Source organism: Phocoena sinus, chromosome 4 (assembly GCF_008692025.1).
Source record: "Phocoena sinus isolate mPhoSin1 chromosome 4, mPhoSin1.pri, whole genome shotgun sequence".
Classification (NCBI taxonomy): domain Eukaryota; kingdom Metazoa; phylum Chordata; class Mammalia; order Artiodactyla; family Phocoenidae; genus Phocoena; species Phocoena sinus.
Window position 1 is genome coordinate 64,483,816 of NC_045766.1, and position 17,923 is coordinate 64,501,738.

A 17,923-nucleotide genomic window follows, 5' to 3' on the forward strand; every position below is an offset into this window, starting at 1 on the left:
ATGTCACAAGACTGACAAAGGTAGCAAAATTCAGAGCAGCCTTAAGGAAATGAATGAGAGCACCACTACTAAATGATCATATGTAAATTTGGGAATAGAGACCATAGAAGATAAAGTTTTCCAATTACATACAGAACTTTTATTTTCTTTAAGTTTTTTCCCCCAAAGGAGAAATTTACTTTCTAAGAATAAAATTGCAACTCTGCGTTATTTAATAGTTTGTACAAAATCACTAAACTCTGTCTACAATCTTGTGTGATCCTGCAGACTCTAAACTCTTACGTATGAAAGGGTGAATTGTAACTCTACTTTGCTTTCCAGTGTACCTGAAGCTTTAATTCCATGATCTCTGGGGCCTAGAAGTGTTTGCTCACTTGTACAGAATAACAGCTGATATCTTCACATGCATTTTTGAGCTTCTGGTTTGCAGCATAAGTCAAATCAGAAGACAATAGAAGACCCTTTCTTAACAAAAGGACAAGAGAGCAAAGGGAGAGAAGCGTCCTTTTTTTTGCTTTAGAAATTTCTTTTACTCAAGTGCACAAAATGGTTTACAGCTCAATGAATTATCACAAAGTGAACACGTCTGTGTAATGACAACTCAGGGCAAGAACTGTACCATTATCCCTTACCCCTTTACACTTTCTACCTCTCCCTCTTACCTAAAGGCATCCACTATCTTGACTTCTAACAGCATAGATTAGTTTTGCCTGCTTTGAACTTGATACAAATGAAATTTTAAAAATATGCATTGCCTGTGCCTGACTTTGTACAAAATCTCATGTTAGATTACCCATTTATTGTGTGTGTAGCTACAGGTTTTTTCCACTTTATTGTTCTATAGAATTCCATTGTATGAATAACAAAAGGACAAGAGAGCAAAGGAAGGCAAGCATCCTTTTGATTTAAAATCTCTCCTTAGAATCCTCGGCACATTCAGTTGTAATCTATGCAGCTATGACTCAATTAAATGATATTACCTGCCCCAAGCCAAGAATTATTTTATTTTTCCTCCTTTGTCTAAAATATAAACTCACTCACATGGGAGCCAGTTAGTCATCACCATTGTAAAAGGGCAAAGAAATATGTTACAGAGTCTGATTAAATTCAGATGCTCAGGACATACTGCTCAACCAGAAGAGCATCTTGTGTTCCTATTAGAATTCTATTACAGGGAATATTTTTCAAATTTATCACCAGTTTTCTTAGGTAAGAGGTAGAAGCTATTTTCATTTTCTTACAAAAATTAAAGAGCAAGAAGGAGTTTGTCCAGGCACATAAAACAACAAATAAGGAACCACGAACCAGTTATCTTGACCCCCTACCTAGATCCTAAGAAGCTTTCTTCTGGGGATATCTAGGATTGAATAAGGGAATTAAAGTATAATAACCGAATGTATCAAATGTAAGAGGCAATTACAATTTCTCACTTTCTCATTCCCTCCAGAACAAATCGTTCAGCAAGCCCACCTCAAAGAACTTTCAAAACACTCACCAGTTCCAGCCTTCGTTCATCTCTGTGACTTCCTCCATATTCCAGACTTGCTATCATCCTATCTTGGACCATGACAAAGACCTCCTAAATGCCACCCTTGTCTCTCCTGCCAGACTTCAATCCATAAGAGTTCATAAGAGTCAGAGTGTGCTTTAAGAAAAAAACAAAAATGAAAGCAAGATTCACTCTTCTGCTTCAAACCCTCCAGCTGCTTCCTGTTGCACTTGGGAGTAAAAGTGCACCTCCTTAGCACAGTCTCCAAGATGCTGTATTAACCAGGTTGTGTGCTAACAGTTCTTGCCTCACCTCCTGTCAAAGCAGCCACTCATTCACAGCTTGCCATCCATACTTGTCTTGTCTCTGTCTCACTGTCAAGCCCATTGCCACCTCAGGGCCTTTGCACTGGCCATTTTCTAATAAGCCCGAAAAGTTCATACCTAAGATCCCCAAATGGCTGGCTCCTTCTTGTCATTTTGGTTTCAGTTTAAATGTCACCTTCTCAAAGAAGACCTGCCTAACCTCCCTATCTAAATGGTGCCAGCCATTCTTTCTCTCTCCACTTTGTTTTACTTTACTTTTAGTACTTGTCATTATTTAATACATTTTTAATCTATTTCTTTTCTATTCCCCACCTCTCTCCCATTAGAATCTTAGTTTCAAGCAAGCAGGAAATTTGTCCACCTTGCTTATTAATATATTCCCAATATCTGGTATGATGCTTAACACATAAAGTGGGTAGTAAATAAAATTGATACAACTTTTTTAGAGAAAAAGGATAAATAAAAGTTGGCTGGAGTGCAGAATGGTAATTTTTTGCTTATAAGAATAGAATGAATTAGAATTATTTAAGGAAATCCTGTTTAAGTGAAGTCACCCATCACTTGAGAGCATCCTATTTTACTCTGTCTCATGTCCAAAGGTATTGACAAAACACCCATTTGCCAAAGATGGCTGGCTGTCCATCCAAATTTATGACTCCCCTTCCTTACTGTAGCATTAACACTGGAACTTGACTGCCCATCCTAGAACAGTGTTCCCTAATCCCCTCCCACAAACCCCTACTCAAGCTTGCAGTTTAGTGTGCCATTTTGATGAGTTCTAGCCAGTGAGACGTTAAGGGAGATGATGTGTGCCTGTTCCAGGCCTGGCCCATAGAACCCCTCCATGCAGTACTCCTCCCTGCTCTTTGCCACATCTAACAGGAATGGAGTTGATGCTCAGGACAGCCGTGGGAGCCCTGTGTTAAAGATGGCGGATCTTCCACCAGCTTGAATCTAAGAATGAGAGCAAAGAAGAAGCCACCCACTGAAGTTTTTACTCACTGGTACTATTTCCTGAGTCAAAAATAATTTTCTATTGCATTTGAGCCATTATGCATATTAGGGTCTACCTGTTACTGCCGTTAGCCTACTAAGTAATAGCAGGTTTTTCCTATTAATATTCTTCTTTATGGCTCTTGGGAGACTTTAAAGCAAATACTTTTACACTAAATTTAGGAGGTTAGAAAAGAAGGAAGGATTGCAAAGCATGAGGATACATGTTAAGGACAAGAAGGTGAAAGATTTAAGCACAAAATGACAATTTCCAACTGGCCATATTCCTGCACAAAGACAATAAAGGGGCTTCCATTCCCCCCAAAATAAAGTGTATATAAAGTTATTCCATGGAGATGACAATATTTCCGTGATCAAGGTGAGCTCACAGTTAAGTTATAAAGGAGGAAAATTTTATCTGTGGTTTCCTTCTTGGGTTCCTCTCTTACCCTTCAGCCAATGCACAAGCCTCCTTCACTTAGCTGTTCTCTCAAAAGGGTGCTGTCCTGGCAATCAGGAAGTCTAGCTTCTAGCTTGGTCTCTCCGCCACTTCTCTTGAGCTAGTTACTTCACCTTGCTGGATCTAAACACCTTTTTTTTCTAGAAGGAGTCGGGTAATGATGGCTGGCTCTTAGGTTGAGCATTGTTTCCTATTCTGACACAACACTGAGGAGAACGGATTAATCAATGTTTCAATGCCTTGGGCCTTGGTATCCTGGAGAAACAAATTTTCAAGAGCATCCTGAGAGGTCTTTAGGGTGGTGTTTTGGGCTAGAATTGAGGGTGAGAAAAGCTTACCCCTTGATAGTCTCTGAAAAAAGAAAAAGAAATCCTTGGCCATATAAATGATATTAATTCTGGCTGAAGGAGAGTCACAGCCAGGCTCACTGAGGTCCCCCCTGCCAGTCTGTGAGAATTGTTTTTCTGCTAAACCCTGCTGGCAAAGCTCATCCTCAATTTCCATCTGAATGACCTCTCTTGGGAGGTAACAGAGCAGGCTTCGTTCTTCTTTAATACAAGACTTTCATAATGTGCAACTTCTGTGCAGTGGCAGGCACCCTGACCATGTTAATTCTCACGAACTAATCTATCTCCCACCACAGCATGAGCCGGCCCTCACTAAGGTTAATGTGGTCCCAGGGACTGCACGACCTTCAAGAACACCTTGGGTACAGCCCCATACCTTCCTCCGGTGAAGTTCAGAGAGACTATTAAGGTGGACGCCACACTTTAAGAGACACCGTGACCAGACACACAGAATGGTGAGGAGATGCAACCAGCATGACTCATGGTTAATCCCAAGTAAACTTTTGGGATGTGCTGGGGAAGACACACTGAACTTGAAAGATCCCTGACATCAATATCCATATAGGTCTTTTCTCTGAATTCCTTCCATTTCCTCACAGAAAAAAACATTCTCCCTTGAGGTTAAGACCTCAGCCTGAGGCTCTGGGAGTGGGTCTTGGAAAGGTAGGTGGGAATCCCTGGGCTCAGTTTTCAGAGTTTCGTCTTATCCATTTTTTGGGCCACACCTGTCACACCAGCCCTGCGCTGTCCCCAGTTGAGGATTAACTGATTCTGTTTTCTGAAGGGACAAATCTCAGAGCTCCAGTGTTGAGGGGCACGAGGATTTCCTAGTGGTCTGGAGTAAGGAAGGAACTGGAGCTGCAATTATTCTCTTTTTAAATTCCAACTAATCTTGCTTTCACCCTCAGCAAACCTGCCCCCCAATTTCTCACCCAGGGCTGAACCTCTTAGAGGTCATGTTGGCTCACTCCTTACCGTATCCCATTCCAAGGCCCTTAATTTGTAACTGTCTTTAACCTGCTTTCAGACCTCCCAACACATGTCGACATCTCATTGTCTGTGGGCTCTTCTTCCATGCTCGGGGTCCTCAGGACAAGGCACGTCTGTGCACAATTCATTATTTTGAAGAGAAGTCCAGATTATTTTTTAAGGCAACATTTGAAACTATGAATGTCCTCTAGGACTCTGTTTTGGAAATTGTTGGAAATGTCTGCATTTCTTTTTTTTTTTGCGGTATGCGGGCCTCTCACTGCTGTGGGCTCTCCCGTTGTGGAGCATAGGCTCCGGACGCGCAGGCTCAGCGGCCATGGCTCACGGGCCCAGCCGCTCCGCGGCATGTGGGATCTTCCCGGACCGGGGCATGAACCCGTGTCCCCTGCATCGGCAGGCGGACTCTCAACCACTGCGCCCCTAGGGAAGCCCCTGCATTTCCTAGTACAGGCTACTTCCACAGAGCTCCTGAGTCTCGGTGGAAACAAAAATCACTACAAGCCTCAAGAATCCTTTACAGGAAAGTGGTCTCAGTAGAGAAGTAGAGAAAATGAGAAGCTTCTCTTGGAATGCAGACTGACAATTGTTTGAGAAATCCAAAGTTTGAAAACTCATCTTCAGGCAGCTGTAAACTTCAAACTGATAGAAAGGCCTCTCGAACTTCCCTCATCCAGGGAATTCTATGTGTTGGTTTTCTTACTGTGTGAAGGAACTGCAGGAGAGTTTCTCTGTTTTCTGGTTCTATCTTTAAAAGTGTAATTAGATTTGAAGTGCAGTCATCTGGCTCCTCCTCCAGGAGGTGCTGAAGCAGCTCTGATGCTCAGAAGTCATGGTCAGAAAATCTTCCGCGTGAACAAACACTCCCATGCACTCATACGCACACATTTAATTATTTAAACTTCCAAAGGCTCAAGTCAAGCAAGTTCTTCCTGGCGGAAAGCCGACTTTGCCCTCTTTTCCCCACTCCCTCCCCCAACCTTCACTCCTGTGCAGCAATGTCAAGGACATTCTTGGGTTGACATCAAGAAGCTTCTCCAGCTAACAGTGACAGAGAACCAGTGACGCTGGGAAGCTTTTCTCCTGTGGGGCTGTGAATCACTGCTTCTCTCTCATTAATCAGAGAATTTTACTTCCTTGGGCAAAATGGAGCACAGCTGTCAGTTATCCATGACAGACAAATCATAATATTATTTTAGTTTATCTTCAGCACCCCTCCAACTGTTACTGAGCTATTTTGGGTGCAAACCCAGTTATTTTTGGCTCTTCGAATGTATTCATCTTCATGAAAAAGAGGCTGAAGAGCAGAGTATTTAAGATCTCAGTGTCAGGCACACCTGGATTGAAATTCGGGCTCCCTCATTAACTGGCTATGGCATACTGAGCATGTTACTTAGCCTATAATTATTATATATTACCTATGAAATGCTTAATTATAGTACCTTTTCAACAGGACCCTGCGGAAGATAAAATGAAAATGTACAGAAAGATATGTACATATTAGCATATAGTAAGTGCTCAATAAGTTTAAATTATTATTGGTATTGGGAAGACGAAAAAAGCACGTGTGTGTGCGTATATGTGTGCACGCGCGCGTGCGTGTAGCTAGGATAGGCTGTGAGGGAGCAGCCAAGATGGCGGAGCAGGGAGACCCGGAGCTCGCCTCGACTCAGGAGCACACCAAAACCATAACTATCTGTGGAACAAGCCTCGGTGATAAAGACCGGAACCTACCAGAAAAGATCTTCTAAAGACATAAAGAACCCCAGAGCATTTGGGTTTGAAGGCCAGCGGGGCTTCGGGAGGCTCATAGGACTGGGGGAAGTAAGACCTCACGCTTAAAAGGAGCACGTAAAACCTCACACACACCGGGACCAACGGAAAATGCAGTACTTTGATAGGAGCCTGGGCCAGACTTACTTGCTCGTCTTGGAGAGTCTCCCGGAGGTCGGGGGAGTCCTCACCGTGGAGGCGTAGACGCTGGCGGCAGCCAGATTTGGGAACTCCTTTCACTTTGTGGTGAAAGCCGGGCGTGGGACCCTGCCTCTAGCACTTTACGGCAAAGATCTGGCCCCGCCCAACAGCCTGTGTGCTTGTGCGCCTGCGCGCCCAACCCAAACTACTAACTGGGTTGGGACACGACCCCACCCCTTGGCAGACAGGTTGCTTGAAGACTAAAGAGCCCACAGCTGCCTCTAGGCCTCTAGACACACCTCTTATACATGGCCCTGCACCCCAGAGGACCAGGACCCAGTTCCGTCCGCCAGGGGGCAGGCACTGACACTGCCCTCCAGGAAGCCTTCACTAACCTCTAGACCAGCCTCACCCACCAGGGGGTGGACACCAGACCCAAGAAAACCACAATCCCATAGCAGTCCTGGGACCAGCTGGGCTCCGGCCCTGCCCACTAGCAAGCCAACACAAGCTTTAGGACACCCTGGACCCCACACCCAACTGGGTCAGGAACCGTTCCCCAACCCCATCCCCCCAGCAATCTGACATCAGCTCTGGGACCCCTGGACCCTGCAGCCAGACTCCAGGACCTGGTTCGGCCTGCCAGTAGTTTGGCACTAACCCCAGGACCTGGTTTCACCCACCAGTGCAGGGGGCAACAGCCCCAGAGTCTTCCGGACCCTGACTCCACCCATCAGAGAGCCTGCACTAAACCCAGGCACCCTGGGGTTCTGCAGTCAGCCATTTTACGACCGTGAAACCGGACAACTTGTCTAAGGATTTAATGAAGTTCAGGTTCTTTATGTCTCGGCACTGAAGGAATTCAGCAAGAGGCAAGTAATAGATAAGAAGTAGATTTATTAATATAGGACGCTTCTGGGCAGGCAAGAGGGCTCTGCCCCAAGAACCAAAAGGGCTACATTTTTTTTTTTTTAAGAAGATGTTGGGGGTAGGAGTTTATTAATTTATTTATTTATTTTTGCTGTGTTGGGTCTTTGTTTCTGTGCAAGGGCTTTCTCCAGTTGTGGCAAGCGGGGGCCACGCTTCATTGCGGTGCCCGGGCCTCTCACTATTGTGGCCTCTCTTGTTGCGGAGTACAGGCTCCAGACGCGCAGGCTCAGTAGTTGTGGCACACGGGCCTAGTTGCTCCGTGGCATGTGGGATCCTCCCAGACCAGGGCTCGAAGCTGTGTCCCCTACATTGGCAGGCAGATTCTCAACCACTGCACCACCAGGGAAGCCCTAAAAGGGCTACATTTTTATAATCAAAGGAAAATTGGGGAAGGGGAGAAGACCACCTTCTTTCTTTTCCTTTGTAAAGATATTGCAGGAAGATGGGGTGCAAGAGGATAGTCATGTCCCAGGTTTTGGGCAAGTTCCTGGGATGAGCTGTCAAGTGAGGGTCCTTGGCTTTGCACAGGAAAGAATTCAAGAGTGAGCCAAAGTACAATGAAAGCAGGTTTATTGAGAGAGACTCCATAGGCAGAATGTGGTCTGTCTCAAAAGGCGAGAGCAGCCCTGGGACATACACACCCCATAGACAGAGTATGGGCCATCTCAGAAGGTGAAAGCAGACCCGAGGCGTGGGGGTGGTTTGTTTTTATGGGCTGGGTAATTTCATAGGCTAACAAGGGGGGGGATTATTCCAACTATCTTGGAGAATGGGAGGGGATTTCCAAGAATTGGACCACTGCCACGTTTTGCCCTTTTATGGTCAGCCTCAGAACTGTCATGGCGCCTGCGGCTGTGTATTTAGCATGCTAATTATTACAATGAGCGTAGAATGAGGCTCAAGGTCTACTGGAAGTTGAACGTTCTGCCATATTGGACCTAGTAGGTTCTAACCAGTTTTTGTCATATCCTCAATGGCTATGTCATTTTTTTAAAAGTTGTGCCCTGCCTCCTTCCTCCTGTCTCAAGCAGGCCCTGCTAACCAGCAGCCAAGAGCATCTGCATAAGGCAGGGCCTGGCAACAAACCGAGCTAGGGGCCAACCAAGCCTACCAGACTGCCCACATAGTTAGCCCACCACAACAGAAGGAGCCACGCAGCTCTCTTAGGGGGAACCGCTAGAGCATACAGCTTGGGTGACGAGAGGGGAGTGCACTGCTAGGACACATAGGATATCTCCTACAGAAGGCCACTTCTCCAAGATCGAGAAACGTAACTAACCTACGACATACATAAAAATGCAAACAGCAACTTTGGCAAAATGAAGTGGCAGAGGAACACATCCCAGATGAAGCAACAAGTTAAAACCCCAGAAGACGAACTAAGTGAAATGGAGTTAGACAATCTACCTGAGAAAGAGTTCAGAGTAATTGTCATAAAGATGATGAAAAAACTTGGGAGAAGAATGGATGCACAGAGCAAGAAGTTAGAAGTGTTTAACACACAGTTAGAAAATATAAAGAATAACCAAACACAAGGCTTCCCTGGTGGTGCAGTGGTTAAGAATCTGCCTGCCAATGCAGGGGACACGGATTCGAGCCCCGGGCCGGGAAGATCCCACATGCCACAGAGCAACTGAGCCCGTGCACCACAACTACTGAGCCAGTGCTCTAGAGCCCATGAGCCACAACTACTGAGCCTATGTGCCACAACTACTGAAACCCGCATGCCTAGAGCCCATGTTCCGCATCAAGAGAAGCCGCTGCAATAAGAAGCCTGTGCATCATAATGAAGAATAGCCCCCACTTGCCGCAACTAGAGAAAGCCCGCGTGCAGCAACAAAGACCCAACACAGCCAAAAATTAATTAATTAATTTTAAAAAGAATAAACAAACACAGATGAAGGATAAAATAACTGAAATGAAAAATACACCAGAAGGGATCAACAGTAGACTAAATGATACAGAGGAATGATCAGTGAGCCGGAAGACAGACAGAGTAGTGGCAATCACTGCCCCTGAACAGAAAAAAGAAAAGAAGTGACGACAGTTTAAGAGACCTCTGGGACAACATCAGACACACTAGTGTTCACGTTATAGGGGGTCCCAGAAGGAGAAGAGAAAGAAAGAAAGGGCTGAGAACATTTTTGAAAACGTAAAGCTGAAAACTTCCCTAATCTGGGAAAGGAAACTGTCACCCAAGTCTCTCGTCAAGAGAGAATATTAAAAGCAGCAAGGGAAAAACAACAAATAACCTACAAGGGAACTCCCATAGGGCTATCAGCTGATTTTTCAGCAGAAACTCTGCAGGCCAGAAGGGAGTGGCACAAAGGTGTGTGTTATTGCAGAGGGTTACAAGACTTAAACCCAGGAATATTGCCACTCTGCTGGATTGATGTTTCTGATAGCTCCAGTCCAACACGTGTCAGAACTTCTGCACAATTCCCTGGGAGGAAGGATCACTCTGTTTCAGAACAGAGCCCACTCTATGTCCAAAGGTAGCCTGGTCATCTTCAGAAAGCTCAACTGTTAGTAAAATATTTGGATTGAAAGCTAAAAATATGGCTTCTGATCATTTTCATATGTTGGTGGAGCAGCCCATTGAGGGCACATAATACAAGTCTAGTTTGATCTCCATGTCATGGTCCTTCAGGAACTTGAACACAGCTATCAAGTACCCCATGAGTTTTTTCTTGGCTGAGGCCCTGAGCTGAACATGTGCATTTCCTTCCAGGGTTTGCTGCATACCTTAGACTCAGGCTCCTCTCCATCCTGGGCATTTATCTCCATTACCATGAGTGGTACCTCATCATGAGTGGTACCCAGGGCTGAAGGCACAGGTGCAGGAATGCTCTCGCCAAGGCAATTCATCTTTTTCTCAAATTTTTTTTTTTTTTACATCTTTATTGGAGTATAATTGCTTTACAATGGTGTGTTAGTTTCTGCTTTATAACAAAGTGAATCAGTTATACATATGTTCTCATATCTCTTCCCTCTTGCGTCTCCCTCCCTCCCACCCCTCCAGGCGGTCACAAAGCACGGAGCTGATCTCCCTGTGCTATGCGGCTGCTTCCCACTAGCTATCTACCTTATGTTTGGTAGTGTATATATGTCCATGACTCTCTCTCGCTTTGTCACAGCTTACCCTTCCCCCTCCCCATATCCTTAAGTCCATTCTCTAGTAGGTCTGTGTCTTTATTCCTGTCTTACCCCTAGGTTCTTCATGACATTTTTTTTTCTTAAATTCCATATATATGTGTTAGCATATGGTATTTGTCTTTCTCTTTCTGACTTACTTCACTCTGTATGACAGACTCTAGGCCTATCCACCTCATTACAAATAGCTCAATTTCGTTTCTTTTTATGGCTGAGTAATATTCCATTGTATATATGTGCCACATCTTCTTTACCCATTCATCCGATGATGGACACTTAGGTTGTTTCCGTCTCTGGGCTATTGTAAATAGAGCTGCAATGAACATTGTGGTACATGACTCTTTTTGAATTATGGTTTTCTCAGGGTATATGCCCAGTAGTGAGTGGGATTGCTGGGTCATATGGTAGTTCTATTTGTAGTTTTTTCAGGAACCTCCATACTGTTCTCCATAATGGCTGTACCAATTCACACTCCCACCAGCAGTGCAAGAGTGTTCCCTTTTCTCCACACCCTCTCCAGCATTCATTGTTTGTAGATTTTTTGATGATGGCCATTCTGACAGGGGTGAGATGATATCTCATTGTAGTTTTGATTTGCATTTCTCTAATGATTAATGATGTTGAGCATTCTTTCGTGTGTTTGTTGGCAGTCTGTATATCTTCTTTGGAGAAATATCCATTTAGATCTTCTGCCCATTTTTGGATTGGGTTGTTTGTTTTTTTGTTATTGAGCTGCATGAGCTGCTTGTAAATTTTGGAGATTAATCCTTTGTCAGTTGCTTCATTTGCAAATATTTTCTCCCATTCTGAGGGTTGTCTTTTGGTCTTGTTTATGGTTTCCTTTGCTGTGCAAAAGCTTTTAAGTTTCATTAGGTCCCATTTGTTTATTTTTGTTTTTATTTCCATTTCTCTAGGAGGTGGGTCAAAAAGGATCTTGCTGTGATTTATGTCATAGAGTGTTCTGCCTATGTTTTCCTCTGAGAGTTTAAAAAAATCTCCTGAGCTCCATGAATATTCCAAAAAGGCCATGTGAAAGGGATCCATATGCCAGACAAAAAATCTGAAATCCACCATCCAGTAAATTTGAGCCCATTAAAACTCCTTTGAATTGTGCCAACAACTGACTGTTTTTAAAGTGGTATCTGTGCCTTTGCTTATCACATGTGTTAAGAAACTTGAAACAATCTGGAGTTTTGAGGAAACTGGGGTTCCTAGATTCTCTTTTCAACTCTGCTTAGAGAACCAGTCCTGTGACTAAAATTAGATTCAAGTTCAAATTCGGTCTCTGCCCTTTATCAAAATCACATGTTATAAGTGTGTAAACTTGTTTACCTCTTTGAACTTCAGTTCCTCAAATCTTTGAGGTGAACCCAAAATCCCTACTTCCCGTGACTACAGTGAAAGGTTCCTGGACCAATGCCTGTAAACACGCCCTGCACAGGGTCTGTCACAGGAAATGCTCTGAGGTACTGCCACCTACTGGCTTTCATTAAATACAGACTCAAGAATATATATGTTGCAAGGACTCTTTCTGCTCTCTATTTCAAAGCAATCTATTAGAAAGTTAAAGACTGTTAAGAGACCTCTTTGAGTAAAATAACTGTGGAATGGAGTTAGGAGTCCTGGAGTCTATTTCCACCCAGCTCATGTGACCTTGGGCAAGTCCGTGCCTTGGCGAGGGTCTCAGTTTCCTTATTTGTAAATGGGAATTCTAGTTATGATGGGAAGATTCTTCTGATATTTTTGGACTCTAATTTACTCTCTCCCCTTCCAGCTTACATCATTGCTTGATGCTTCCTGGAAATACCCTTCAGAAAACTAAATTTTGTTTTAATTCTAAAAAATATGTTGAATAAGAAAGAATAGTGTTCCCAGAAGCATTCAAGCTAATGTCCCAAAAAGTAATTTAAATGATTTCCTCTTACTCTATTTATGAGTGGAAGAACTTTGGAGCTACCCAGTATGTCAGTGTGTGTGTGTCATTTCTATTTTCCAGACAGGGAGGAGTTATTCTAAGAAGGATAAATGGACAAGTCAGTTATCACTCAGGCCTCCTGAGCACATCCAATGCCTTCCTTAAGAGTCGATGAGAAAGAGGGATGCCCTATACAACTGCCTGGTAGGTATCAGAGGGCCAAGTCTTCTAACTAGCAAGATTGCCTTTCAAGGTTGCCTGAGTAATGACCCCGTGGTAATATCCACACCTCCAGGCAAAGTGACATGTGATAAAGGAAAAAAAATAAGAGCCCAGCATTTCTATAACACCATACTCTTCATCATGTTCATACCTATTGCAAAAATATTCACCCTAATATACAGCTCTACAATTTGCAAAACAGTTTTATCCCCAGTAGTTCACAATGACAATAATCCTGCAAAATAATGGGGCATGACAGGAAAGAGCAGGACTGAGACTATTATCATTTCGTCTTGGTAGAAAAGAAAAAAAAGAGCCTAAGTGAAGATATAGTATCTTGCAAGGTTTCACACACTTAAAGATGGAAAGAGTAGCAAAATTTAGAACTTGAATTCAGGTCTTCTGACTCCAGATCGTTTGTTCAGTCCAGGACACCATATTGCTTCTCACTATCATCAACTTGACTCCCACAGAGGTGCTGAATGCCAAGAGGACTAGTGGAAAGGGATGTCACCATGATAAGGACATCATGGTAAAAGTTGGTAATTCCAGTAGCAAAGGGAAAATCTGGATGTCAACAATGGGGCAGTCACTTACAAAGGAATAAAACTCTCAGACTTCCTATGAACACTTCTCCGTTGTTAGGAGACAATGAAAACTCTTCAAATTTCAGAGGGAAAAGGATTTCAACATAGAACTCCATACCCAGTCAAACCATCAATCAAATCTAAAAGTAAAGACATGTAAGACACTTTTGGATGCGCAAAAACTCAAGAAGTTCACTGCCCTTATAATCTGATTTAAAAATACTACTTGAGATGTAGTTCTCCATCAAAATAGAACAGAAATTTGAAAAAGAGGATGAAATGGGATCCAAGAATCAATGACAGCAGAGAATGACAGAGGATTAAGGGAGACTAGAAATCAAGTAAGATAGAAACCATTAGATGGGACATTTGGAAGATTCTCCTTTAACCTGAAATATATTAATGGCATAAAATATTTCCTTCTATATGGCTTAATGCATACTTCCTGGTTCTATATTGAATAATACTTATGTAACCATAATATTGTAAATTCTGGTCATTCATTTTCTTTCTTTTTTTTTTTTTTTTTTTTGCGGTACGCGGGCCTCTCACTGTTGTGGCCTCTCCCGCTGCGGAGCACAGGCTCCGGATGCGCAGGCTCAGCGGCCACAGCTCACGGGCCCAACTGCTCCACGGCATGTGGGATCTTCCCAGACCGGGGCACGAACTCGTGTCCCCTGCATCGGCAGGCGGACTCTCAACCACTGCGCCACCAGGGAAACCCCATTTTCTTTTTTATAATTCATCTATTATATAATCACATAAGATGTATTTACAAAAACAGAAGAGAATGTAGATGTAATAAATTTTATCAAATAAAAATAATTATAGAGGAAAGAAAAATTTGGAGTTGGATGGGTATACCATTGTCATTTTCTTTATAGTGAAGATTTTAGCTGTCTAAAGTTTGATAAATCATGAAATAGAGTTTAGTGGTATTACTTAAATTTATTAAGAGAATCTCCAAAAATAATAATAAGCTAACAAATATTAGGAAGTGGAAGAGGAAGAAAAAATGGGTAGTAATGTCAGTGAGTAAACTCCTTAGACCTCGTATCTAGGAACTAATAGCTCTGTCTAGAGTTAACACATCAAAAAATAGGGATCTAAGTGTGTTATGTAAGGTTATAACAATAATTACCAGTAAAACTAAAGAGAGTACTGACAGTGGCTGTCTCTGGGGAGAGGGACTGGTAATAAAATAGAGGATAATTTTATGTTTTATTTTTGTTCTTCTGCACTGCTGGAATACTTTAAAATTCTGTGTGTGCATTAATTCTATATTTAAACAAAGGAAAATTCAGTCTATTTGAATATCTTATAACATGTGGATGAAAATCTAGATGATGGTTTGACTTGGTGCTGGCATATACTTGAATCAATACAAAGAAAAGAAAGAGAAGTCTGAAAAACCAGGTTCATATCCTTTATTTTAAAACTGAAGTATCATGACCCAAGAGAAAGTGACTCCCCAAGGAGACTTTACAGTGCTAACTATAAAACTCAGATTCATACTCTGATCAAGAACTGAGGTGAAGAATTTCTTTTAAGTAACCAACATTGTCCCAAAGTTGAAGCCCTGTCACGGTCAGAATCTGGTAACTCTGGGCGCAGTTAACCACCCTCTCACCACCTTTCTCAAAAGGAGACGCTTTTATCTGTTTGGTTACTTAGTTATAAAATCGGATCATCTCAATGCCTACTTTACTAAACAATGGATTTCCAAGAGTTGTAAACCACCAAATCTCAGATCAATGTTATTAACACAATTTTTGTGCTTTTTCATTTGCCATAGTGTAGGGACAAGCCTACACAGACTTAGGCTGTATCTACACATAAGCAAATATATTCTGTTTTCTCTCATGAAGCCTGTCAAACTGACTTGGGCAGAAATGCCAGGCCTCTATGACCCACCAGGTCTTTAATTCAGATTGATTCTGTGACAGGTCATGGTCCCCTCAAAGGGCATTTTCCTCTATTTTTCACTGACCATGCAGAGGTGCTGAATGGGGATATATGCTTGCCCTACACTAGCTTTTCTTCCTTCTTTTCTTCCCTCTTCCTTCCTCCTCCTCCTTCGTCTTTCTAAAACTAGACCAACCTCAACAGAGACCTTAGCTTTTCAAACCCTTCTTTGTACTGAGCTCAATACCTTCCGAGCTTCAGTTTTCCCTACTCACTGCACTACCACTTACACCCCTGCAGGTGCCAGGTTAATAGACCCTTCATCAGGCTTCACAGAGCCATGTGCCTTACCACCTATACCTCCTTCCCCATCCATCATGCCCAAATCCTATCCTACATTTAAGTCTTAGCTCATGGATCAACCTCCTCCATTAAACCTTCCTTTATTGCTCCCCCCACAACCCAGACTTAAGCAATTGCTCCCTCCTTTGCTTGTTATGGCTTTTTATCTACTCCTGTCTTTCAGCTCAAGTCTCTATGTACCTCACACTGGAGTTATTTATGCATGTGCCTCAACATCTGGCCATTCTGTGGGATCCATGTCTATTTTTGCTCTCTGTCCTCTTGTTCCATAAGGCCTGGCACATAGTAGGTGTTCAGTAAATATCTATTGAGTTTTACTGTTTGCTAAGGCTCTCATAGCTGATAAATGGTAAAGTTGGGACTAAAACCCAGGTTTTTGACTGTAACTCAGTGTATCCTCCATCACACCCATGGTCTCACACATTGCACCACACATTTAAAGAGCTGATATGAGCGTTTTGAACTATGATAGGGAGTCAGGGGGAACATTCATGACCTGTCCCAGCTTGATATCAATTCAAGCGGACAGTGTAAAGCATAAGGTATGAAAGTGCCCTTAGATACAGCAAATGTTAGGATTTGCCATTTTGATATGTCATAGGTAGTGAAAACACGCCAGACTCCACTAGGCACATTCAACATCCCTTAAAGAAAGGACAGAAGATGTTTGGTGGACTGGCACGGCTGCTACCTACTCTTTAACCTATTGTCCTCAGGTGAAGGAAATAAACTGTTTTCTAAAAGTGGTTTGCACTTAAAAAGCACACTTCAGGAACCATTAGACTTACCACGTGTACTTTCTGACTTAGGTGACTTAAGAAGTTAAAAACTGAGAGGCTAGGGCTTCCCTGGTGGCGCAGTGGTTGAGAGTCCGCCTGCCGATGCAGGGGACACGGGTTCGTGTCCCAGTCCGGGAAGATTCCACATGCCGTGGAGTGGCTGGGCCCGTGAGCCATGGCCGCTGAGCCTGCGCGTCCGGAGCCTGTGCTCCGCAGCGGGAGAGGCCACAACGGTGAGAGGCCCGCGTACCGCAAACAAACAAACAAAAAACTGAGAGGCTAACTTATTTACTAAACCTGTCTTCCTGGACAGATTTAAAAAGAAGAGCACAGTTTTGATTTATTATAAGTAATCAGTTTTTAACCAAGAAATGTCTATATTATTTAAAACATTGAAACCATAATCCCAGTCTAAATTGTTGTTGGGTTTCAGTTCCTATTTCATCCTGAGCAAGTAATAAATAATGATCCATAAACCTAAATGTAGTGGGAACCACTGAAGATGGTTTAGCTGAACTTAACTTTTCCTTTTATATTCTGAGTCAAGGAAAACAGCTATAGCAATCGCACATTAACGTGCTACCCATCGAAACTGGATCGTCTGAATCTCTCCTCTTTCACAATGCCCAAACAAGTTCATATTCTAGTCACCTGTCTTCCTTATTATATACAACCCACTTGCATGAGATCTCTATTACCCAATAATATTCAAGTGCCCCTGTTCTATTCAGAAAATTGAGGCTTGAAGGAATGCACTGTCTGAAATACCCATTGATTTGTACAGTGTAACAAAAAAATATTTTATCTAAGACTTCTTAAGTAAAATAAGTCCAGGTTCTTGATATGAGAGTAACCCCGAGTCTTTGCATAATAGGTAATACCTAGACGCTTGTCATCACACTACTCTTCTAGGGATCCAGAGTGTTTTATAGCCAAGGAATGAATCCATCCTTTCAGTTGCTGCTGCACGTACGGCACTTGTGGTGTATTTGTCATCTACCCCCCTTGTTCATTCAATTAACACATTTTCCCTTCATTTATATGGAAGGTCACATTCTTTAAAATGTGTCACTGCTACAAGCAATATAGACGTTCATGGGAAAGCATAAATCTCCTCAAAACAAGGCTGAGAAGCAAAGTCCCATTTGGATACTATAATGGGTCGAATAATGTCACCCAAAAAGGTACATGTGAGTCCTTACCACTATACCTGTGAATGGGACCTCATTTGGAAATAGGGTCTTTGTAGATACAACTGAGTTGAGGATCTCAGGATGAGATCATCCTGGATTTAGAGTGAAGCGTAAATCAAATTGGTGGTTGGTATCCTTATTAGAGAAACGAGAAGAAGATTTGAGATACACAGACACAGAGGAAAAGGCAATGTGAAGACGGATACAGAAACTGGAGTGATGTAACTCCAAACCAAGAAATATCAAGGATTGCCAGCAACCACCAGAAGCTAGAAGAGATTTAAGAAACTGACTCTTCCTCTGGGACTTGAGTCTGTACTAGTTTCCTCAAGTCTCTATGTACCTCACACTGGAGTTATT

At 42.8% G+C, this 17,923-nt stretch overlaps 1 protein-coding gene across 1 annotated transcript in view; it reads right to left on the reverse strand.

Moving 5' to 3' along the window:
* Positions 1 to 1,613, reverse strand: part of MASP1 (mannan binding lectin serine peptidase 1) — a 269,447-nt gene extending 267,834 nt beyond the window's left edge. The window contains exon 1 of the mRNA XM_032631572.1: positions 1,496 to 1,613. Coding sequence (XP_032487463.1) covers positions 1,496 to 1,533 — 38 coding nt within the window. The 5' untranslated portion in view covers positions 1,534 to 1,613. The remainder of the gene's footprint in view (positions 1 to 1,495) is intronic.
* Between the last annotated feature and the right edge of the window lie 16,310 nt (positions 1,614 to 17,923).